The sequence below is a fragment of the Notothenia coriiceps genome, unplaced genomic scaffold, assembly GCF_000735185.1.
Source record: "Notothenia coriiceps isolate Sejong01 unplaced genomic scaffold, NC01 NC01_scaffold00029437, whole genome shotgun sequence".
NCBI classification, from domain to species: Eukaryota; Metazoa; Chordata; class Actinopteri; order Perciformes; family Nototheniidae; genus Notothenia; species Notothenia coriiceps.
In genome coordinates this window covers 1-24,644 of record NW_011362138.1, presented here as the reverse complement: position 1 = coordinate 24,644, position 24,644 = coordinate 1, and the positions used below count along the sequence as shown (strand labels likewise).

The window sequence follows — 24,644 nt, the reverse complement described above, 5'->3', positions numbered from 1 at the left end:
GGTTCACTTAAACACATAGTTAAAACTGGTAGCCTATCATCAAATCAAATCAAATCAGGTTGTATTTATAGAGCACATTTAACAACTATTTTTGGTCGAGCTAAAGGGCTGTACATAATTATATATAATTATGTTTATGTCACTATGATGTTGTGTCATTCCTGTGAATAAAACATTGTTTGTAGTTTTGGATTAATAATTCCTGTTTAACTGATGCATAATAAACAGCTCTCATGTATTAACTTTGGAATAAGTGCTTACAGCCTGCCTTTCCTTCCTCCCCCACTAGAGCCATCCCAAATTACGTACAGCGACACAACTTTTGAGCTGCTCCCCAAATTCCTACCAGCAGCCCACTTTAGACAAGTCGTCGCCATTTTATTAAGTCTAAATAGCCCTCCCCAATCGCCTGTTATGAACCGCAATGAGATCCTGTGCTGTATTTTATCTCCTCCTCTGGCCACACGAAAATGGCCACGCAATGCATTCCCGCACTTCTATATGTCACAGCCTGTAACCCCGCACACACGCTGCTGCAGCCCCGTCATCCGGACACGTTAACAGCTTGTGTGAGCACAATTTGAGCCATTATTACTGGAAGGGAGCGATGTAACTTTCCCGAAAGAAGTGGGCAAAAACAAGAGCCTCTGTAGTGTTACCATAGGAGTGTAACCAGTCCGCCACCTAGCTGCGGAGACGCGCCGATCGGTCGACTGTATGATTATGAAAACACCCGCGCCAATGTTGTTGCACAGTCGGCTCCGAGCTCCGATGAGCCTTAAACTCGGTTTTAGGAGGTGTTTTAACCTCTGCTTGTCTTAGTTATGTAATCAAAGCAACATCTAATGCGCCAAAAAGCTCCGGATTGCTGAAGGGGGGAGCAGGACAGCAACACCTTAACCTCATGCCGAAACGCAGTTGGCTCCGGGACGCGCTCTCGGGTGAGTAGCCTACGTAGCCTTATTAGAGATTTCCATGGCAGTCTGTATTAATGTGTGCAGGCCTGTCATCAACAGCGAGCTCTTAGCATTGTAGGTTACTGGTAATTTTGTGCATCCGCGTTGCGCTAATTTTATCCCCTTGTTGCCGAGTATGTTTCTCCCCCTGTTCTCCGTGCACGGTGATATTCTTATTTCAATGTTGCTGACACCAGCAGAAGGGCTGGCAGAGGACAGATAGAAGAGAGAGGAAAAGGTGGCTCGAGGACTAATCCACATTAATAACACCACGAGCACACATTTTGACGCTACCCCACTTCCATGTTGACTTTCAATTTGTGCATATTTCAGGACGCTTAAACGTGTTTTATTTTTTATTTCTGGAGACAGGAGTGACGACAACAACAACACGTGCATGTGTGTATCATTTGTAAGTGCGACAGCATCAGGCGGATAGTGATTTTCAGAGGTGCGCAAAGTCATTTTTGAGAAGGAAGCCCCTGTTGACGTCCTCAGTAAACCAGAGAGAGGTTGCTCAAGTGCGGTAACACCCCCACTGCCCATACTGTATCTACAGTAGCAACATCTGTCAACCTACGCAGCTGCGACCTGGGTACACAATGTACAACCAACAGACTTAAAATACACTAACTAGCAAAAAGTGTGTGTGTGAGAAAGAGAGACTCACGTGAGAAACTTCCCTGTACCTGGGGGGGGGCTTTAGTATTTTAAGATGCCATCACAGCAGCCCTAATTTTCAGCAGGGCTTCTGTGCTCCTGCTGTTGTCAGGCAGAGGATAATGGTGTTGTAGTTATTGATGATAACACCGTCATGGGATGGTGATGATGGCTGGAAATATGGAGGGCCATTATCATGATTTAATCGTCGCCTTATAGCCGCAGAGGAACCCACACTGACTGCAGTGTCAAGTCCACCCATCATCCTGTCACTGGAAATAGCTTCTAGTCTAATGTTGGAATAATTTTGAGTTATGTTTGAGAGGTATAACTCTGGAGAGTATAACAAGCTATAAGTATGCACTTTGACTGTTATTGAATGGGATGGCCTTTTAAGTTTGAAAACCTGCCACTCTTATTCCTTACTTCTTCACTTTGCACAACATGAGTATCACCCAGAGGAGTGAAGCTTCTTCTCATGCCTGTATCCTCTTCATGCAAGTCGGGCCTTGGGAGTAGAGGTCATGAAAAGAGGCTGCAGTTTTTTTAAGAGGAACACTGTCCATCTCTGTGCTCATTTTTATTTGATTGTGAGGAGGTTTGGCATCGAAAATGCTTTTCAAAACGGTTACATAAGAGTTACTGGAACAGATGTTTATTCGAGCTTCGAATTATTCAAGGAAAGGGTTTGGGTGTGGAGGGACCAAGAGGCAGGAGAGATAGCCCACTGAGCTCTTAAATGAAAACATTATCTGAGATGCTTTTGTAAGTTTAAGTAGGCAGTTTGGGGCGTTGAGAGACAGATGAGCTATTTCATAAGGGGCTCTCATGAGAGGACTGAAAGAATGCTAGGCGGGTGTGTTTTATTAGAAAATGGATGATGTTCTCCCTTAATGAGCGAGTGAATATAATGAAGGAAGCATGACAGAAGATGCTGCTTCCTTTCGATATGTTTAAAAACTGGGCTGAACAGAGGTCGAGGGAGAGTGAACGTTTTTTTTCCGCCGAGGAGAATGTTTTTTTTAGGCTGTGTTTCTTGCTATAATGTCACATAAAAGGCAATTTACAATGGGGTCAATGAAAAGCTTACTTGACTAAGAGGAAGCAATGGGAGGAGGAGGAATTTGCACTCCTTTCCAAAAATAAGTTTTACCCTTTCCTACAGATTTGTGTTACCACTACTGAAAGAGGAGGAGGGGAATGGTCTGACTGTGAATGGAGGGATTTAGGTTGAAGAGGAGGAAAAGAACGAAGTGGAGGAGGAAATATGGTTTCGATTAACATGGATACAGTGTGTGAGTTGACCATTTTACTGTGTGGTCTACAAAGAGAGAAAGAGAGAGAGAGCGAGTAGATGGGACTAATAGAGAATGCATGCAAAAGCTTTCTGCACAACATGAAAAGGGGAGTTTCGGAGAGAAAAGAAAGTACAGCAGAGGGAAGGGTGGGTGGAGGAGTGCTTGTGGGAGTAGCTGAGAACAGAAGGCGCAAAGACAGTGGGGAGAGAAGGGGAGGGGACTGGATAAGTGACTGAATTAGTCAGGAGCTGATTGATTGATGTATTGATTTGGGAAGAGGAGGCGGAGTGAGCATAAGTAAAAGGTTCGGGAAGCGTTTGCTGTCTTTCAGAGCTGCCGTTATTTACAGATTACTCGAGAAAACCAGCTGAGGCTGTTATTGAAGAACGTGAGTAGGTCTTTCTTCCAGTTAGTGCCGACATTCTGGGAATCTGTGGCGCTGATTGCCCCCCTGGGTGAGGAGATCTGTAGGTTTCTGTATGATGAGATCATCTCTGTGGACACAGACTTAAGCACCTCTCCACAGCTGCCTGCAGGAAGGGTACTTTCCCTTCGATTCCTGCACTGCTGCGACTCAGCATCTGAGCTCACTGAAATGACTAATCACTGGCCTCTCTATCTTCCTGTCTGTGTCTTACTCTCTTTTCTTTCTCTCCCTCAAACTCCATCTCAGTTCAAGCTTAAAGGACCAGAGAAAGACATTCCTTCGCTGGATAAAAAGCCCAACTGGACTTGGACTATATCAGGATATTATTTTGGGAACCTAAACCTACATTTGGCTCTTTGCTCTTGAGCCCAATAACCCCAGCGGGATCATTTAAAAGTGTTAAACTGGGGACCCCACAGCGTCCTGCTTCCCCCCCCTGACTTCTCTGATGGACCAGAGAGTGAAGGGGGGAACCCCTCCAACCACAAACTCCACTGTGGACCCCACCTCTGCATCTGAAGACTCTGAAGTTTCAGAGAAAAAGCGATGGGGTGAGGGTGATGCAGATGTTGGGCAGAAGGAGGAGGAGAAGAGAGGATCAGGGAAAAAGAGAGAAGAGGACAAGGGGGCAGTGCTGGAGCTGCTGATCGAGGGCCGCTGTGGAAGCACAGGGCAACAACAGCTTCAGATCTCCGGCAGAGAGACCAGCTGCCCCGAGGGAAATGTACGACTCCGCATTGGGCTCCAGGCCAAACGCACCAAGAAACCGCCGAAGATCTTGGAAAGCTACGTCTGCAAGCCCACCATAAGGACCTATCAGAGGCAAGCCAGGGGGGGACTGCTAAAGGGAGATGGAGAAGGGGGACAGCAAAACAAAAACAGCTCTACTCCAGTCGAGGCAACCAGAGATCAACGCTCAGGCTTGGATGCTGTCCAGACCACGTTCAAACAAAATGCATCTGCTGCTTCACCACCGCTTGCATCATCATCATTATCATCGTCACCACAGCCAGCGTCTACCACAGCTTCCAAGGCAACCTCGGTCCCTGCCATAATCAGCCAAGGAACCAAGTCTGCCAAACAGGTAAGTAAAGTACACACCCACACACAGATAAACATATTGTTAGCTGTTAAAATTAACCTAGTCTCAATTGTATTTGATTTCAATGGTAAAGAGTGTTAGGGTTAGTGATTAACGTGGTGCATACATGTGCTGCAGCTCTGTTTTAGTTTTTGCAGTTCGTTACCAGACATGCTTATGTGGTGCAAATTGGCCCGGCTTTGTGCTCAGTTGTAATAAGGTCAAATGAGCTATTGTCTCAATACTGAAACCTAAGTAGCTCATTTAAAGAAACAGACCTATAAATAGGAGAACAGCACGGCAACCACTTGGAGCTATTACAGACATTGGCCCATCAGTCCCTATGACAATCACCCAAGGGAAAGCTTATTGCTTTAGCTGCAGAAAACGCCACTCAAGCTGCAGCATACCAAAATGATGGGATAAGTACAAAATGTCAAGCCTTCTCATCTGTATTAGTGGCAATTTATAGCTACCAATAGCAGGGCTTTCTGTCTCTCTCTTTCTGTCTCTCCTTGGCTCTCTATATCAGTCCCTCTCTTCTATTTTTACATCCGCTCTTTTTCTCTACCTGCTCTCATTTATCTTTCACTCCCCCCCCTGTCCCTGTCCCACTCCCTTCCTCTCTTTTTCTTTGCCTTTGTATTTCTCCTTTCTGTGTCAACCCCATTCTTGTTTCCATCACCTCACTCTCCTTCTCTTCAGTATGCCCTCTTTTTCTCTGCCTGATTGAGTCATTTTGTCCTCACTCTCTCTTTTAATGGGCGGACAAAAACAAAAGCATTTCAGTGGTTGTCTCCTCCCCATTGTGCTTCAAAGTTGTCAACAGAAAAGTAGTGAAAGCCACAGCCATTGTTGTCTATGACAGAGATGTTGTGTCTGCCCTCTCTAGGTTCCTGTCAAACTGGCTGATAAGACAGAGGTGAAATCAAATGGTTCATCTGAGAGAGTGAAGAAAGACAAGCTTCCTAATACCAACGGGCAGACTGTCAATGCAGGACAGAAACCCTGCTCGCCTACAATAGACCAGCCGGTTTCCTCCACTCCTTCCACCGCAGGCATTCAAGTCCCATCTGCACCGGAAACCAGGAATGAAGGAAAGAGCTCCAAGAAACATAATGGTTTGGTTCAGACAACAAAACAGAAGGGACTATCTAACGGGAAAAGCTCTGCTGGCATCCTTGGCACTTCCACCTCGTCGAAAAGCAAAGTTGGAAAACAGAGCAGTTCTTCCTCTGTTCCCTCCTTGGACTCTTCGGCAAAACCTCCAGTCTCCATCAGCGCCAATAAAGAACTCAGCCTGTCCAACAAGAGTAGGCCAGACTCTCCTTCCTCTTCTTCAGCCACCCCTAAACCACAGTCCTCCCCCTCTGTGGATATCTCCTCTGCCCAATCCAAAGATCAGGACCCCCCTCTAGAGAAAAAGAGAGACAAAGAGAGGAGAGCAAAGAAAGAGAAACGGAAAGACAAGAAATCTAAACGAGATAAATTGGAGGCTGAAACAGCAAAGGGTGAGATCAGAAAGGATGAAGGCAAGAAGAAGAAAAAGGAGAAAGGGAAGGATAAAGGGAAAGAAGGGAAATCAAGGCACAGTAAAGAAAAGGATGAAAGACATAAGACTGATGATATTTCGAGGGATGAGTTAAACATTGAAAAAGGAAAGGCTGAGAAAAAAAGGGATAGGCTTAGCCCAGACAGACAACAAACAGAAGATAATACATTTGGAGAATCAGTTGATAGTGGTATACTAGATAAAACGTGTAAAATAGTCAATCCAGGCAGACCAGATGAGAGAGAAAAGACGGATGACGGTTGCAAGCCAGTTAAACAAGCAGAGCCAGCAACAGGTGACACCAGTAAATCAAAAGAACAAGATGTCTCAAGACATTCAAATGTGCCTCCAAGCCACCCCTCTTCTTCTGCTCCGCCCTCTTTATCCACTCCCTCTGCCCGTGCCCCTGTTTCTCCCCCTCGCTGCCCCCAAGAGCAGGACAGCCGTCCGCTCAAAAAACGTAAAGCCAGGCGGCCCAGCTGGACCAAGCTTGTGCAACGGGCTCAGAGGGCAGAAAATCAGGAAGCCCCGTCAGATTCCCAACATAATCCTCTACACAGCTTTCCCCAAAACCCCAAGTCCCCCCTTCCTGCCAAGGCCACCGTTCAGCAGACTGATGACTCCAGACCATCTCCGTCTAGCTCTTTAACAAGCAGCTGCCCCCCACTCTCCTCTGCAACCAAACCCTCATCCCCAAAGCAGAGTCACCCCCCATCAGACCTTAGCCACCATGCTTCCAGATGCCAAATAACCCCTGCCCGAAAAAGAGGCCGTCCTAAAACCCCGAGCCCTAGCTTAGATGAACCTCCCCCTAAACTTTCACCCAATGCTATCCCTACTGATGTGCCTCTTCTGGGGTATGACGCAGTTCAGAAAGCCCCTGTGCTAGAGCCAAGTCCCAAACTGCAGTGTGCCGCTCAGTCTAAATCCAGCCCCAAGAAGCGTGGCCGTCCTCCCAAACAACCACTCCCAGTGGACCAGAGCGGAGACACGCTGAATCGCAGGAACAACACTTTTCATCCTTCTGAACAGGGGAACAGGCAGCTTAAGATCAGGAGGCTGATTAATGAGATGAAGAAAAGAAAGAAGAAGAGGCTTCACAAGGTAATGCTTTCTGGGTACATGGGAAAGGAGGGAAGGGCAAGCCAGGCAGCAACTGGCGAGACGTCTCTGGGAATTTGTAAATCGATAGAGGCTACAACAGTGAACACACTCTCAGCCCTGTCATCCTCCTTTGGGAGCAAGCTGGGCCCTCAGATCAATGTGAGCAAGAGAGGGACCATCTACATGGGCAAGAGGCGGGGACGCAAGCCTAAGGCCCAAACATCTTACCTTAATTCCAAGAACGCCACTCAATCTTCCCTGTTTACCACTTCCTCTGAATCAAGTCTCTTCTCCTCTAACCAACCCCAGCCCCCTTCCTCTCATCCATTTCCCTCCCCATCTCTCACACACTCCAGTGGGGCCCAAAGCCCTTATAGTGACGGAAGCCTCACAGAACCAACGTCCTCCCTACTTTTTCCTCACTCCTTCTCCCTTCCTTCCCCATCGTCCTCCTGTACCTCCCCACGCCCTCCCTCCTCCTCATCCCTCTCTCCCTTTGTGAAGAAGAGTTGTCCATGTCAGGGAAGGCATCACTTCCCCTTCCACCAGTCGTCATGTAAGCTCTCCTGTCCCACCCTCGCTCTGCACCACACACCTGGCTCTCCCAGCCACCTAAAAGAGGCCACCCCCTCCCCCAGGAGTGAGTCGCACAGTGAGGAGACGCTGCCCAGCGACAGTGGGATAGGAACAGATAACAACAGTGTTTCTGAGCGAGCAGAGAAGAGGGGAGTTCGAGGCATGTTCAGGTTGGGCCAGGGGTCTGGAGTTATACTAGGGGGACAAAAGCACCTCTCCTCTCTTGTGGATCGCCCCTCTCCTGTCTCTTCCCCCCTCTCTCTCATGCCAAGACACACAAGCCCCATCAGCAACTCCTCTACTCTGGAGCGGCACAGAGACAAACACAGGCACAGACGGAGGGATTACGACTGTTCCTCGGCCTATAGTTGCTTGTGCCCGTGCCCAGGACACAACAAGTGCACTCATTCTGACTTTTACCCTTGCCTTGGGCACAATGCACTGAAGAGACAGAAAAATAAACATAAGAAGAAGCACCAGCAGCTGCACATGCAGGATCCAGAGTTCATGGCCGAGTTAGAAGATCTGATCGGTCAGTTCAGCGAGGTCCATATCGGGCGGCGTAGTTGGGCGCGGACGGGCCTGGGACAGGGCTTTGATGGGAGTGGTAACGCTCCTGGAGGACGGCGTCATCACTCCCCCTCACACTCTCTCCGCTCCAACATCTTCAGGATAAATCTGAATGGCTTTTACTCGCCTCACACTTCATCTTACGCTGGTAATCCTTCCTTTTCACCCCAGCCTTTCTACCCCTGCCAGCCTCTGCATTGCAACAGGAAGCAAGACCGCAGGCAATGTGGTTGCCCTTCAAAGTTCCAGGACACCATCGATAATATGGGCTTTTATAGCGGCTATCCCCCAGCCACAACACTCTACCACCACCTCCCCAGCTCTTATCAGCTTCCCTCCCCACACCAGTATTCCCCCCATCAGTCCCATCATGCCCACTTCCTCCTCAACCCTGCCAGGTTCCACAGGCGGAGGAGCAGGTTGCTGAGGGAAGGAGCTTTAGGAGGAGAGGCTGAGGGAGATATGGGGGGAGGCAGTGGAGGAGGCCCACACCTTAGCTCAGGGTTCACCTCCAGCCTCTCCTGTGGCTGTGGGAGGAGCGAACACAAACACAAACATAAACATCGGCACAGGCACTGCGAGAGAGACATGGATGACGAGGAGGAGTTGCCCGAGGATGAGGAGGAAGATAGGAGGGAGAGGGAAGTGTTGCTCAATTCAAAGTCAAGGTCAGGGTTCATTTTAGGTCAAGGAGAAGGAGGAAGGAAAGGGGCGAGAGGAATGGGGTCCACTGCTGCTTCAACATCATCATCCTCAGCAGAAAGGTACAAACACACATCTTTCACTTCACTGGGGTTGGGCTCCTCTCACCTATCTTCATTTGGAGGAAGCTGGGGGGGCCTGGGCCAGAGTTGGAAGAAATTTGGGGGGCTGGGAGGGACAGGATTTGGAAATTCATCCCCCAGCTGGAAAGGCTTCTCTGCGGAGTTCAATACAGGCAGACTGATTGCATCGGATGGAGAAGACGAAGACGGTGAGGACGAGTCAAACCTCTACAGGACATCCCCGTCTCCAACACACACCAACCTGTTCACATCAGCTGCCGTGACAACAGGGGGGAGGGGTCTGAAGAGCGGATTGGCCGGTAGGAATCCAGGAAGTGGAGACAGGTCGTGGAGGAGGGATGAGCCAGCATGGACACAGAGGAGAGGAACAGGTGAGGGTGCATGAATGGGTTAATCAATACATGTGGGAATGAATGAGCGCTGAGGTGACTGTCTGACGGCTGTGAGCTCATGGTAGCATTAGTGCTAACGTCTGTGTAAATACTGCAGTGCTGGAAACTGTCAATATTAATAAAAGCTATGACATTGTTAATATTGTTTTAAAGATGCTCATATGTATTGTGTTATCATTTCATTGGCAGAAAGATACATTCATAGATAATATGGAAAATCTATTGCGATCATTGAACAGCACACAAAACTTGACAGCAGGCTGAGTGAATAGGATTTATGCAAAGAGGCTCTTTGCACAGTATGACAGATTTCTATACTTGCATAATGTGGAGATGAGATTGTGGCACCAATAGTTTTCCCAATATAGAGACAGTTTTTTTCTGAGGTGGTGTTGAGCCACCCATCAAAGCCTAGAGCGTGTTTAAGAGGAAATCAGACTCCATTCTTTTTATAGCCAATTTCAGTCTCCCTCTGCTGTGCAGTAGACGTGTCTAATACATACATGCAAACACACACACACTCACACACACACACACAAATGCAACCACTCTGTTCTCTGTTGGAATTCTTTGAAAGTGTTATAGCAGGAGGGCTGCATCTTGATGGGAAACTTCCAGGAAATCTTTGAAATCTTCCCTGCCTGCAGCGAACCGCACGCTGTTGCAGCCCTGAGCTACTCAGTGAACACAGTCATTAGTGAACCACCAGATTGGCTATTTCAAGTCTGGCCTATTTGACTTGGAAAAATGCAATAAGGAAAGAGTGGTCAGTCTTGTCAGGGTCTGTGGAAAATAGAACAAAAAGATAGATGGAGGGATTGATGAAGGAATAGCACGGAGGTCAGAAAGGGGGCAAACAGAGCTTGTGCAGGAAAGATGTTGTTTTGAAAAGATGTGGAAAACACTCAACATAAGTTCATCATCTAACTAAACACACATGTGTTTTGAGGTGCTGCTCCCTACCACGGGCACACTCATCCACATTTATTGTCTCTTTCTTTGTCTGCTCAGCCTTTTGAGATTGTGTTACCCATTAACTGAATGTGCAAAAACAATTTCAGTGGAAGAGTGCATACGTGTGCATGCTTACATTAGCAAATATGCAACTTTCCATTCTTGTTCTTTTTTGCTGTGAATGTGTGTACATAAATCACTTCTTAATGCATTTCCCAGAAGTGAACTGTTAGAGGAAACGTTGTGACTCATAATCTGTGTCCCATCCACATGACTCAGCCCAGACTGGCCTCACCTCACACCTCCTGCTGGCTCAATCGCTGATCCACATCTGTCTCATTTCCTTTACGCCACTTACACCCCTTCTGCCTTTCTCTGGCACAACCCCTCCCTCTTTCCATTTCAATGACTGCAGGTTTACAAGGTGACTCAAGAAGCCGCGGGCAGCAGAAAAATGTGCCAACGCTCGACAGTGTGGCAGGAGGAAAAAAGAGAAGGCCAGGACGGCCCAGAAAGAACCCACTGCCCTCTGCTGTATCCCCCCCCACACACTCATCTGCAGCTCCCTTCGTGTCATCAAATGATCAGTTGCCAGGACATAACAGAGATGGTAGAGAAGCAATAGGGAGTAAAGAAGGGAGAGAAAGAGGAGGTGACACCATCCAGCAGGTGACTGAAGTGGAGCTGCAGGCCAGGAGGAAGAAGCGACAGAAGAGAAAACATGGTGACTCTCCCTGTCAACAGAGGTAAACACTCACAAATGTATTATCAAGTACCTGCGCTGGTTGACTTGGAAATTCAATACAACCACTCACTATTGCTATATTAACCCACTGTTTTCAGCACTGTGTGCTAAACCAGTGCCTTTCTCTCTTTCTCTTTTTCCTCTATCTTTCTATCTCTCTCTTCATGCTTTCCTTTTAGTGTCGCTGAGGATAAACCTGAGTGTGACACCCTCCCTGAATGTTTCAGCCATTCAGATCTCGACCTGGCTCCATCTCCACCGGAAACCATCCTAAGAGAGGAGAGCGAAGATGAGCCTCCCGGGAAGACGTTTCTGAGGGCGGGTCTTTACTCTGATGATTACAAAACTATAGAGTGAGTACAGTGATTTCAAAAACAAATTAATAACTTTTTTTATGTTATCAGTTTTTTAGTTAATGTATTCAATGTGTCTCCTTCCTAGCCCGCCCTCCCAAGCCCAGCAGTCGTGCACAGAGAGCATGGAAGACACTTCAGGGGATGAGCGTGAATACAGCCTTTTACCTGCTCCCATAAATGTTGGTAAGTACAAGGACAAGGGATTTAGTGATGTAGTTTGTTGTAGCCGTGATAGTTCATCCAAACTCTCTTTTTGTCCTCCAGGGAAGTACCTAAGGCTGAAGCGGATGAATTTTCAGTTACCCTATGATGTGATGTGGCTGTGGCAGAACAATCAGGTACTATAGAGCTCTATAACACAGAATCAGGAAGTTAGACAGTCAACTTGAAGCATCGTTGGAGATAAAATGTTATGATACAAGGAGATATGTGGAGTGAGTGTGCATGTAATTCTCATCTTGGGTTGTCACAGCTTCACAGTCAGCCTGCTGTTCCCCTGAAGAGGAAGCGGCGTTACTGTGAGTCAATTTGCTAGTTTTGGATGTGTTATCTTCAGGTTTAGTAAATGCATCAGATACATTCTCTCATACTGCAACTGACTGTGTTACTGTCTCTCTTTGTCACTCAGGCCGGCTGAAGATGAGGAGTTTATCCTCTCATCAGACAGCGGTGAGATCTTCTGCCTCCAGGCTGTTTCATTCTATTGAAGAATGTACTTTTAAAGAGAAAATAAATAACTTTTCCACGCCTAGAGTTTAGTTGTGGTATTATAGTTGGTGCAAAAAAACTAACAGATTTGTGTCAGTTTTTCCTCAGAGCTACCAACACCCCAGCACACACTGCATTTGTTTACAAACTAAAGGAGACATTCATAATATATATCTTTGGTCCATTGATTTTCACACGAAGTAAATCTACTTGATATTTTATCCTTATAAAGATGGCTAAAGCTTGCAGCCTAGCTTACAACACAATAAACAACCAAAGACCACCACATTTGACATAGACATTGATCTATGTGCTATAATAAATGCAGACCAAAATCCCTAGTAGTATTAATATTTGGCTGATTTAGTTCATTACAGTTTACATTACTCCAGTCTTTTTCTTGTACCAAGGGACAGCAACAGTAATCTGTTTTTTGTCTAATTTTGTTTGTATTTAAGGCTGGAATTGCCTTGTAAAACAAGGCTTATATATAACCAATCTCAGATGGTGTCATCATTTAACTAATTAGTGTTAAAACTTTCACCTCTTTCTTTACAGGAGAGCTCTAGTGAAACTGCTGGCTTGTACCCTCACCTCGACCTGGAGCCTTTGACCAGTGTTGAGAGGTATGGAAATGTCAAGAGAAACTACTTGATGCATTGTTGCTGAACCAATGAAAGTGAGCTAATGGTTCTCCCTGTGTGCCGTCCAGGAGCTTTGTGGTGAAACATCACGTCTTCCTGGTGAGGAACTTGGAGATGGTGAGAAACAGACAGATCCGGCTGAGGATAGAGAGGGAGAGGAAAGGAGACATGGAGGAAGAGGGGAGGGACTCACAAGGTCTGTCCTGCGATGGAGCCGATGATGAGGAAGACAGCCACATCAAGTCAGGTCCATGAAGCAAGTGTGTGTGTTAGTTTTTGTTCCTGTAGGTGTTCGTGAATGCATCCGTGTATGTGTTGATCTCTTTACTTTTTAATTTCTACGTCTGTATATATTTCTTCTGGTGTCCTGTGCTGTGTGTTTTTCTGTGTGCATGGATGTGCGTGTGTGTGCTGTGCTAACAGACAGTCATCCTCATGTTTGGCTTGTCTCTCCATATCATACTCAGCAGAAACTAAGTGGTTTTCCAACCACAGTATTTTACCCTGCAGAAATGTTTCCCCATTTCTATCATCCATCTCTGGTGTCGATGAATCCAGCCACAGACTTTCTCCTAAAACAGTGAAACCACACCATTTCCATCAAAGACTCACTGACTGGTTGGAGATAGGAAAGAACATTCGGAACATCACATCATTACAGACATATGTGTAAAATAATGTGCTGTTTTCAATACTGTTTGACCTCTGACCCCTCAGATCAGCAAGCAGGGATTGAGGGGAAGGTTATCAGCAGTGACCCCCACCATCAGAGTCAAGACACCTCCAGCTCGCTCACGGCCAGCCCCTGTGTGAGTGAAGCACTACCCACATACAAAACACATCAATACAAAATCTGCTTTTGCAATTAATTGTGTTTACTTGTACACTACAGCCCACCAAAACCCAGAACAGACAACAGGAGGAGGGAGAGGAAGAAAAACCAGAAGAAGAGGTCTGCACCAGAGAACAGAGAAGAAAACGGCTGAATGATTTACTTTTGACCCTGCAGCATTCATAAGCTAACTGAGAGGTATGCAGAGCATCGAATACAGAAACACTAGGGACTCAGAGATGTATATGCACTGTCTTTTTGATAGTGTCTTGTTTTACGTAGGTTGGACCACTCTGAGAAAGGGACCAGGGCCACCACGGACAGGAACTGATGTCACAGCACTGCTATCAACATAAGTAGTGCCAGAGAGAACAAGCGAGAAAAAGGAGAGGAGGAATGGAGAATTATTGCGGCTGAAAAATGCAAAAAAGACATCTCACACACTGACAGATGAGTGTGGTGAACCGATCACTCTGAAGGGCATCACACCAAGGATGAAACCATGGCAACACTTCTTTTGTCCAAGAGGCGAGGGATGAGAGAAACGGAGATACACTGTCCCGGATGAAAGGAAGAAACCGACCAGCTGATATGAATTTGCACTAGTGCTGGATGATCAAGCACACTAAAGACTGTATGTATGTATGCTGAGTGGACACACTATAAACACATACACTTTTACTTTGGCACCTTAAGCAAACTAGGAAAGACAGACATTGGTCACGGACTGAAAGTGGACATATATGGTACGCGAGGAGCTCAGGAGATGCCTGGGGGAATAAAAATGTAGCCTGGGCCCAAAGTAGGTCAAAATTGAACCCTCTTTTTACCCGTTAAGCTTTCAAAGTCACATTGCCCCTTTGGGAAACGAGACAAGGAGAAGTGAAAGCTGTTGAGAGACAGTGGTAGGTTTTCCTTAACTTTTCCAAGACAGCGTCTGCTATGTACCAGTGAATAGGCAGGGGAGGGGGCGGGCTTAGTGATAGGAATTTTGGCATTGCTGCAAGAGAATTTCTAATGAGGTTTTAAGAAAGAAGTTATTTTTGAAAAAAAGGACAGCTTGAGCACTGTCTGCTAAAGAGAAGGGCAAATGTATATTCATGATAGGAATGTTTATTGTTGACTATTTTCAGTATTGCTTCCTGGGGAAGGGATGGATAAAAAGTGTTTCGTTTACTTCAGGCTGCCTTTGAGAATGTTTTTGCTCCTGAGCATTGACAATCAGAACTAGAATTGATTTGCCCCAAATGCTCTGTGGAAGTGCCATGTTGTCTTGTGTACGTACCTAAGTGAACTCTCATGCAGTCTTTAAAAGCAATATCTTCTCTGATAAGGACTATATAAGGACTTGTGTTTTTTTTAGTTGTGAATATTTGAGGATAGGAGGTCATTTTTCTGTACAGTTGCAGTAGATTGTTCACATTTTAGGAACATTGGGTTAATCCACTTAGTGGAAGCGTTTAGTTTCATGTATATGTACATAGAGAGAGACCTACTTTCCTCCTATCAGCAGTAGCGTGTACAATGAGTATTATACATGACAATACTATTGGGATAATACATACAACTTAATAATCATTTCATGATTTTACTAACATGTTTTTAACGGATTATACAGCTGACCAATATACATGTATCAGTAATTTGTCCCTAAAAGTGACTATGATTGTATGATTTATTTTGTAGAATTTAAATAACTTTTTTTTAACTGACTTTTTTTGGTCAGACAATCAGTGACAGTGAAATAGTTTTGCCAGTGTTACATTTCTGCTCTCTTTCAGTAGTGTGGCTTCTAATAAAAAGCCGAGAAAGTGCAATTTCTTTGACTGTTTACATACTGTATGTATATTTTTCCTCTTTCCTTTTTTAACTAAGAGCACTACATTATTGCCGGTGGATGGTTAACTTTATAGCAAAGGTACACATAAAGAGTTATTTATCTAGTTTGCATGACATGTAACCTTTGCCTGTTGCCTCTGATAATGTGCATCTCAAAAAACAAAACATAAAAAAACAGTTATAACTCAATGCCATAGAATGTCAGCTCAGATCTTTTGCCTCTATAACCATAATAATAAAGCATTTTATGTCTACTAGTTCTCCCTGCAGACTCTGTGTATCCATTGCAAGGCCCTCTTGCGTGTGCGCGCGCGTGTGTGTGTATGTGTATGTGTATGTGTGTGTGTGTATGTGTGTGTGTGTGTGTGTGTGTGTTATGGGAAGTTACTGCAGTGATTTTAATCAGCTTGAGCTAACAGTGCTATCTAGTGGTGTTAGGTTGTATATCTCACTCAGTGTTGTCCTCCATAATGACCCACAATGGAGGACGTTATCAAAAGGCCCACGGTTACAAGATGGGGGAGGGCTGCAGCTCACTCCCGAGATGTATTCTCCTCTTTACGCCCTTCACCACATCCGAGTGCATCCTGGGATTTTTTTATCTGAGCAAAGCAGTAATATAAATCACCTCTAGTGTGTAATCAGGTATTTAAAGTGTTTTACAGTCTCTGCACACACACACACACACACACATGCAGGTCGTTTCTGTCACATTTCAGATTGCACCGATTACAGGACATGTTTTCCATGATGGTTTAACATAAAAACTGTAAAAGGCTTGAAACATACATTTAAGTGCTAAATTATGACTCAAACAGCTGCCCATGTTTGGTTTATACTGATCTTTTTATTTGGTGTATTTACAAACAAGCACATGCAGGAGGTGGACAGTGACTGACACTAAGGGGCACTGAACTATATGCAATAGTAGGACACAGGGATGTCTACGGGCTACATGACACCAGAGAGAAAGAGGAGGAGAGGGAGGTACACATCTCATTGTTACACACACACACACACACATACACATACAGGTGAAAGTGCAGGATGTGCAGACACACCAATGTGCTCACACTCGTCTCTGCTTTCACTGCTGTGTGCACGCTCACACACACACACAAGCTCATACACACGTACACACATAAATAACCCAGATAGATAGAGAGACACTAGATGGGTCAGATAGAGCTTTTCCTTTCAGGAACCTCCAGATCAATAAATAGAACATCCAATCACTTTAACAGCTTTCAAACAAATGCAATTAGACCAGAATCTAAAAAAACAAACAAAACCAAAACGATGAACACAATTTAATGTGTCAGCTGATTCTTATTTCTTGTAAACATCTAGGTATTATCCGTTTGTTGGCATTTTATTGTGACCATAAGTTACACGTTATGAGCACTAGTTCGACTTAATGCAACGGGATGTCATGCTACATGGCATTGACACGATAACACTAGGAAACTTTGAAGAACTGAGCTTTCCCTGATTGATCTATAGCAAAGACACATTCCTAATGAATTAATTAGAGGTCCTTTAGTGTCAGCCAGACCGGTTAAATCTCTTTTATATATTTAAGCTTTTTTTTTTAGGCTTTAGGTGTCAGCATCAAATCGAAACCATGACTTTAAAAACAAACGTTGTACATTGAACCATATGCATAGTAATCTATGCAGAATCTAGAGAATAACTAATAAATATATGACACAAAGCAATGTGTTTAAACATTAGAATCAACACTTACACCACTACCATTAATATCAATGATTATGATGAGCAAACATGGCGGGGGGAGGGTGAAGACAAATACCAAAGCTGAGGTATGAGGTGAAGACCAGCCACCAAACCTACAGACTTTACAGAAGCAGTCATGAGTTACACACATCTGGGAGGTTCTCACTGCATTAAGTCTAAGGTCAGATAGTGTTAAACAAGAGCTGAGCAAAGTGTTGTGAAGCGTTTACTCGGACATTACATTTTGGACGGGTTGAGTTTGGCTACAGATTGTTGTAGCCAAATATTATCTTCTAGAACTGTGTGATATTTTCTGGCATTCACTCAAAGCATTCATGGCACATCACAATGCATTTAGTGTTTAAGGTATGAGGATAAATCTAATAATGTATGAATATGATGTCACAATAGATGAAGCACACATAAGGGAAGATACTGGATTTCATACTTAAAACAAACACATATACCGTTTTTTTGGCATGTATGACAACCACTTAATGTATGTGTGAAGTTACAGATGTAAAGATAAAGTATTTTCATAATTTACTTCCTCAATGTGGCCACAGTATTAAGCTGCTGCTTGTGTTTTACTATCTGCCTTCTCTTGTTCATCGTTCTTTCTATCTATCTTGGTAATATCAATCTTATTTTATATACCCTTATTATATATATATATATTTTTTGTATGTATATTTATACAGTCATATATAGTAGCAGAAACATGTCAAACACACATGAACCAGGCGATAAAGGTGAGAGGTCAATAGGGGTGAAAGGTCAATAGAACACAGATCTACACAGCTACAATTCACTACATTACTACGCAGTATGCAACGGCCCTCTACTCTCACATGCTTTCTCCTCTCGACAACCTGCCAGCCGCCATTACCTTCGAGATGTTAAAGTGGCTACTACCAGGCTGTCGGATTGCCTTCTGACGACAGGCAGACGCTGATCTGAAAGCTCTGAAAGCTCTTAAATCTGCAAATAGTTGATTGCCCTGTGATCATTTTCAGATCAGTGGCTGACACGGAAGGCAGGCATTGAGAAGAAGACATTTTAAAGGGATACTTCACTTCAAGATCAAAGGTCTTTTAGTATGAAATGGTCTAGATTTGACTTCAGTCATTTTTTCACACCATCTACTGCATTCCTGCTGCTATCATCCATTAGTTTAATGCTACCAAACTAGATGGATTTTGATGGGGGGGGAAACTCCCATATGTTCATAAAGAGAGAGAGCTGCAGATTGCTCCGGATGCACGTAAAGCAGAGCAGATGGTGTTCTGCACTCAAACCCAAACCGAGCAAGCGTGAAATATCCCTTTCAGAGTAGTGGAGCCTCACCATAACCTCTCAACACTCGCCTAAAATATTTTTTTTTTCTTGGTTTTTCTTATTGAGTGCAGCAGTAATGGCACTGAGGTCACATGATGAGGGAGGTGTAGCCGATAGGTACCATCCCCTCTTTGTCTCCCTGACGACAGCGGATCCAGTCCTGATCAACTCCTCCCAACACCACCAGTTCCTCCCCTTTGCAGAAGCTGAGCTCCGACCCTCTTCCAGCAGAGTGATCACACAGCGTTCGCACCGACCTGAGGACACACCGCAGAGAACTTCTCAGCCAACATTGCTTACATATACACCGACCACAAACATTAACGTCATCCACAACATATGATTTATCTGAATCTTGGATGAGTCACAATGCAGGGTATCTGGTGAGTCACCAATCAACATCTTTAAAAAGACAGAAAATATAGAAGCAGCTATTCTGGTGTCTCTTACACCCACTGATGTTCTTGGATGGGGAAATAAATCTTTAAAAAACAGACCACAACTTGAGATATGCCCTAGGAAATTCAGGTGGGTTTCATTTATTGAAGCTCATATTCAAGTTATTACTTTAACCTTTTTGTAATGCCACACCCATGCAGATATGTTTCTTTCCATCTTTTAATTTGTACATTAAACTGATGCTTTAACATGAGGCCAATCAATACTTTTTTTTAAATCCCAGAACATTATGGCCAAAAATGTGATATTATCTTTGAATTAGAGTGGCACCCAGGTAGTTCACCTTGTAGAGCAGTAATGCCCTGTAATGAGGCTGGGTCCTTACTGCAGTGGCCTGAGTTTTGAATCTGGGTTTATGTCATCCCCAATTTCCCCTCTCAAACTAATCTTGAAATATGTTGTGCTGACACAGAAATTGAGAATATGATCCCCCAAATCTATGAATGAAATGGTGAGTTCAACCCCAAATGCATGGAAATGTAAAATAGTTATTTTCAAAGCTTTTAAAAAGCGACTCAAAAAAAAAACATAAGCCCACCCTAATAACAATCACTAAATGTATTTTGTACCTGAGTGGTCTGGGTCTGTCGTTCATCTCCAGTGTCTCAAGCTCTTTCTCTGACTCTGGTGTTCTCTCTACCTGGGGCTCCGGGGCCCTCGTTATTATCGGGGTGGAGTTGCTGCTCACCATTCGGGTCAGAGCAGTGACTCCAGGAGCCAGCCACTGAGAGGGACGCCTGCAAAGACAGACACACAGAGGACGAGTGTAGAAACAGTGAGGAAGAGAGAGAGAGAGTGGGACAGGAGGGCAGAGAGGAATCACATAGAGTTGTCATCCAAGTTCTTACTGTCTCTCCATTTTAGGATGATGTGACAAAGGTAACTTCGTCACTGTGGACTGATGGCTTCGGGCCTTGTAATATTGTACATGTGGTTTAGTTTGAAAGTGTTTCCCCCTCACCCATGTCTGTTGCTGCTGATTGTGTTCACCTGGTGCCCTGTGTTGTCTCCTCCCCCCTCACCTGTGTCCTGTTGATTGATTAGTCTGTGGGTATTTAGGCTCTGTGTTTCCTGTTTGTAATGTGGTGTGAGATCCTTGTGGCTGCAGGATGTGTTCAGGGAGAACAGCAGGATTGAGGCTGTGAACTACTGTATGTGCACATGATTTTAGTAAATGCCCACACCGGGTTGTATTTGGGACGTTTTGACTCTGCCTCCTTGCTTGGTCGGGCCGCTCAACGGTCAGTCTCACATGTAGACAGTTTTTATTTGTAAAGCAGATCTTTCAAGGAACTCGATTCAACCTTGATAATAATAATAATATTAATATTAATAATAAGCTTGTATAGAACCATTTAAACAAGAATTACAGCCCAAAGTGCTTCACAGCAGTTATATAGACAGATTAGTATAAAATAGTCTGAATAAAAGCAATGTAAAAATGACAAATATTGATTGATGAGAACCAAACCAACAGCAACATTTAAACAAATATATCTGTTTACTGTACTGAGACACAACAGCCTTCAGTTATAGTAATATTGATTTGTTTTATCATCATAGTTATACTGTATGAAGGTTATTAAACCCATTCGGACGCCCAGAGGAACAAAAACACACAAATGAAATTCATCCAAAATGTTAGTGAGGTAGAAAACATCTTAAATATATTGGATTTATTCTACATCTTCCTCGCGATGGTGGTAATGAAGACTTGGTGATGGTTTAATATTCACATGAAACATACAGCAGGGAGGCAGGAAGCCATTTCATGATGTTCACTCTGTGATAACACACACTGACCTCACCCCCCCCCCGAGGATTTACTGTTACTGACTGTAATGATGGTCAGTGGTACCCAACATGATGGTGGGTATTACCACAGAGTCAGGGCACCAGATGATGATGGTGGAGCACAGTGAGACATGATACAAAGAGAAATAGAAGGGAATGTAACAAAAGGGGGGAAAGAACACAGACAAAGAGGTATGGTAGAAAACAAAGAGGAGAGGGCAAAGTGTATGAAAGAGAACAAAATGGCCGAAGAAGAGGAACAGGGAAGAGGAGAATGAGTATATCATCCATATCCTACAATTCAGTCCATCCTGGAGGATTCTTCATCTCATAATTTGCATCGTGTGCCAATGTTAAGTCCCAAACAGGAAGTAGTGTCTGCTTCATGTAGAGATGTCTAAAGTTAGACTTTTTAACTTTGGTGGTTGGTTGGTTGTGGTGTGTCTGACTCTAATACCAGAGACCACAATTATGTTAAATTAATTAACATTAATGTTTGATGTGTGGCCTTTATTAACCATACTGTCCAAGTGACACGAGTAGATTTTTGCTCCAACCGGCGGAAAGTTTGTCTCAAAACTGTGTGTTTGTAAAAGCCGATAAACAAACAGAGAATTAATATCCACAAATACAACAAATGCCTGATCGATAGTTGTAAATGTTAGCAAGATATTCACATTCAGACATTGCGTTTCTTGTATATGTAAATGAAGTATAGTATTCACAGATATTCTTTTTATTTGTAGAATTTTTTTGCATATTTGCAGATCCTTTTTATATTTACAAAAACATTTTTGTAAATTTCCCAAAATGTTTTTGTATTTGTGGGGATTAACATTTACAGATTACACTTTTACACACAGATTATTAATCTGTTCACACAAATAATACCTATCTACCTACACACCCATATTGTGTCCACCTAAAACATTCACTGTTTAATCCTTTCCTCCTCCTGAGGGGAAAATGTGTCTCTTGAGGTGTTAAAGAGCAACTTGCAGGTTAGAGACACCAGTGAATAAATGTGTAGGAAAATGATGAATACGCTAGATTTTCCAAAAAATATACAGAAATATACACGATAGTGACATCTGGCGTCGTTTTAGTAAGACATTTTCACTTCCGCATAAAAAAACCTCAGCACGTGACCTCCTGCGTGTGACGTAACATGGGGGAGAGCGGCCGGTCTAACGTATGAATAAACATGGATCACAATGCTAGTTTTGACACAGAAGAGGTTGAAAATATATATTCGAATGCATATGATTATAATTATGAGCCTGCTAGGCGTCCAAGAGACAGGAGCAGCCAAGGATTAGAAAAAATAACGGCCATCGGAGAGAAATGGAGCTTTGGTGTGTGGAGAACCAGTGGAGAACAGAGCAGCTGTCTTGGTGAGTGACCGGCGTTAGCTACATNCCCCTCTCTTGGTAAGATGACATTACAGCAGCGTCACAGTGTTAGCATCACAGTGTTAGCATCAAGTGTTAGCATTATTTCTTATCAACTTGTCTGTCTCTCTCAGGACGGGGATGCTGGAGACAGACAAGTTGATAAGAAATAATGCTAACACTTGATGCTAACACTGTGATGCTAACACTGTGACGCTGCTGTAATGTCATCTTACCAAGAGAGGGGAGGTGAGCCGGGGACTCCAGAGTTGGCAAAGAGACCGGCGAGAAACTGTTGTACAATCCTAATGAACAGACAGAAAATATAAAAATGACTTCACCAAAAATCTGAGGAGAAAAGTTTGTAATAGCATAGTTATTATTTAATGATTCTAAGTGGGAGTATGCGTGGTGGGGTGTGAGTTACTCACCCCTCCACAGCAGGAGAGCGGTCTGGTCTGCTGCTGCCTCTGGAGCGGTATCTCCTCTGGCTGTGTAGGCGAGGCGGGCGTCCCGGTCCCCAGTGATCCCCGGCCCCTAATAGACTCCCCATAGGTCCCCCAAGGCCTGCTGGGACTGACCCCCCGATTGGTCCCCCTCCCAACCCCCCCAGCTCACTCAGACCCCCCAAACGCCCTCCAGGGAGCCGGGGTTCTGAGTCCGGTGTGTCAGCGTCTAGTGTAAATGGCCGCTCCAGTAACAACAGGTGCCATAGCTACAGGGAGGGGGGGATTGGACAGGGAAGGGTCCGGAGAAGGACAGAAAGGGGGTTAGGGATAGGAAAGCAGGCAGCACAATAGGGAAAGAGAGTACATAAACATGCAGTAGCAAAAAGGACAGGAAGGGGAGGAGAGGGTAGGGAAAGACAAAGTTAATTAAAAAGGTAAACAATTATTGCAATCAATCTTCTCCCACCCTATTCCCCCCCAAAATCCCTCAGGTCAGCTTGTACCTCTGCAAATTGTGTGGCTGCGTCATCTATCCCGTTAGCGCCACCCTCTAGGAGGCTGAGGGGAAATGCGCAAAAGAAACACATTATTAGAAACGTCCACTGAACCCTAACACATGTTCAGGTTTAGTGATGTCTGGGACAAAGCTGTATGGCTAGCCTACAAGCTTCTACAGAAAATATGGTTCATGTGAATAAGAAGAGAACACTAAGTGTTGTCTGGAGAAGTGAGGTAGATGCGTGGAATAATAAATGTCTCACCTTGAGTCTTCTGTTACTTCCTCTATGAACCCTGAGTCGCATCTCGGACAGATATACTCCTGGAGAGAATCACGACAGAACTGGGTCACACGGAAGTCATACCCGCAATAAAACAATTCAGCATTTAATTCACTGGAAATCTAAGAGTCATATTTGGCTCTCTTTCATTTCCTGTTTTTTTATTTTAATAAGCTTTAATTAATTATTTCTGGTGTGTGTTTAATAGTAAATGTTATTGTTTATTATCTTATTGTATAGTCTCTCTTAGTTTATTCCTACTTTTCTGTTCTTATTTAACTGTAATTGTATTGGATTCAGTTTTTTTGTTTCTGGAGTGAAGCTAAAAGTCTAATATTACTATTAAAATGTTGGTTTTGTTGTTTTGTTCAACCAAAAGCGCACAACAGTCTAAAAGATATTCAGTCGGCAACAATATAATACTAAGAAAAGCTTTACATTCTCACACGGGGGAAGCAAGAACCAAAAAAGGTTTATCATTTTTTACATAATGTTTTTCAGCTCTACTTTAGCTAAATAACTGACATAATCTAATCATATTGGATATTGTTATCTGAAATAATACAATATAAATTGGACAGACAACACAATTGCGTTTTTTTTTCCGCACGTGTTTTTTGTCTAACGTGATGCATCAAAAATAAACATAGTTGGATTTGTTTAAAGAAATATCCATATACTGTATTTGCCCCATTATCAAAGTATGTTGAAAATATTCACTCAACCTTTGAAGGTAAACATAAACTAATTGAAAACAGACAATTTGCCGACTGGTTTGGTCAAGAAAGCAAAACGGTGTTGCATTTGTCTTTGCAAGGACAATCTCAGTCAGTGTGTTTTATAGCCCAGGAGGTAGAGCTGATATGCCAACCACACCTAACTGAGTGTGTGTTAAAGAAACCAGTGCATTAGAATGAGGAAAACACCAGCCAGCGTGGATGATATTATCCCCTCAGTGTAAAACAGAATTACTCAACATGGGAAAAGAAGTTGAAGGAATATATTGTTCATCCTTGATGAAAAAGCTAGGTCTAAAAAACATTATACAATATATTTATACTCAATGGATTATTTTGTCACAGGACAATTAACACGCTCTATTATCTTGGTTAACACAACACATTTAGGGGTGTAAAACTATGGTAATCAGAAATAAGAAGTAAATAGATGATTTGAGTTGTGTGTCATCATGTGTTGCATAAATTAGATATATGACTG

The 24,644-nt window shown here is 43.9% G+C and overlaps 3 protein-coding genes across 8 annotated transcripts; 1 reads left to right on the top strand and 2 right to left on the bottom strand.

Moving 5' to 3' along the window:
* The first annotated feature begins 384 nt into the window (after positions 1-384).
* Positions 385-15,736, top strand: LOC104958848 (histone-lysine N-methyltransferase ASH1L). 6 transcript variants are annotated; one of them, XM_010786660.1, is made up of 14 exons: positions 388-941; positions 3,588-4,425; positions 5,315-9,380; positions 10,771-11,101; positions 11,328-11,453; positions 11,542-11,639; positions 11,721-11,794; positions 11,929-11,974; positions 12,085-12,125; positions 12,723-12,790; positions 12,877-13,055; positions 13,526-13,617; positions 13,701-13,838; positions 13,923-15,736. In XM_010786660.1, exons 2-13 carry the CDS (start codon positions 3,790-3,792, stop codon positions 13,824-13,826), a joined length of 5,883 nt encoding a protein of 1,960 aa, XP_010784962.1. In that variant the 5' UTR covers positions 388-941; positions 3,588-3,789; the 3' UTR covers positions 13,827-13,838; positions 13,923-15,736. The 6 variants fall into 6 exon arrangements, with proteins under 6 accessions (XP_010784967.1, XP_010784963.1, XP_010784965.1 ...); XM_010786659.1 differs by having other exon boundaries at positions 11,280-11,453; XM_010786661.1 differs by lacking the exons at positions 13,701-13,838; positions 13,923-15,736 and having other exon boundaries at positions 386-941; positions 11,280-11,453; positions 13,319-13,611.
* Positions 15,737-16,771: 1,035 nt separating this feature from the next.
* On the bottom strand, positions 16,772-19,843 carry LOC104958844 (RUN and SH3 domain-containing protein 1-like). Its single transcript, XM_010786654.1, has 2 exons — positions 19,583-19,843; positions 16,772-18,811 (listed from the first exon to the last, which is right to left on the bottom strand). The coding sequence occupies exons 1-2, from the start codon at positions 19,702-19,704 to the stop codon at positions 18,643-18,645; spliced, it is 291 nt and encodes a 96-aa protein (XP_010784956.1). The 5' UTR covers positions 19,705-19,843; the 3' UTR covers positions 16,772-18,642.
* A 2,573-nt stretch (positions 19,844-22,416) lies between these two features.
* On the bottom strand, positions 22,417-23,548 carry rnf115a (ring finger protein 115a; the record flags this gene model as incomplete). Its single annotated transcript, XM_010786684.1, has 4 exons — positions 22,417-22,503; positions 22,630-22,913; positions 23,151-23,205; positions 23,409-23,548. Coding segments are annotated over 4 exons (552 nt in total), but the record flags the coding sequence as incomplete, so codon positions are not given.
* Positions 23,549-24,644: the final 1,096 nt, after the last annotated feature.

What these genes read in the sequence shown, in the direction of transcription:
- LOC104958848 (XM_010786659.1), top strand. Translation starts at nt 3,790, where the DNA reads ATGGACCAGAGAGTGAAGGGGGGAACCCCTCCAACCACAAACTCCACT. An exon ending in GACACAGAGGAGAGGAACAG is followed by an intron (nt 9,381 to 10,770) that starts GTGAGGGTGCAT and finishes CAATGACTGCAG; the next exon opens with GTTTACAAGGTGACTCAAGA. An exon ending in GACTCTCCCTGTCAACAGAG is followed by an intron (nt 11,102 to 11,279) that starts GTAAACACTCAC and finishes CTTTCCTTTTAG; the next exon opens with TGTCGCTGAGGATAAACCTG.
- LOC104958844 (XM_010786654.1), bottom strand. Translation starts at nt 19,704, where the DNA reads ATGGTGAGCAGCAACTCCACCCCGATAATAACGAGGGCCCCGGAGCCC. An exon ending in GACAGACCCAGACCACTCAG is followed by an intron (nt 18,812 to 19,582) that starts GTACAAAATACA and finishes GTGTGTCCTCAG; the next exon opens with GTCGGTGCGAACGCTGTGTG.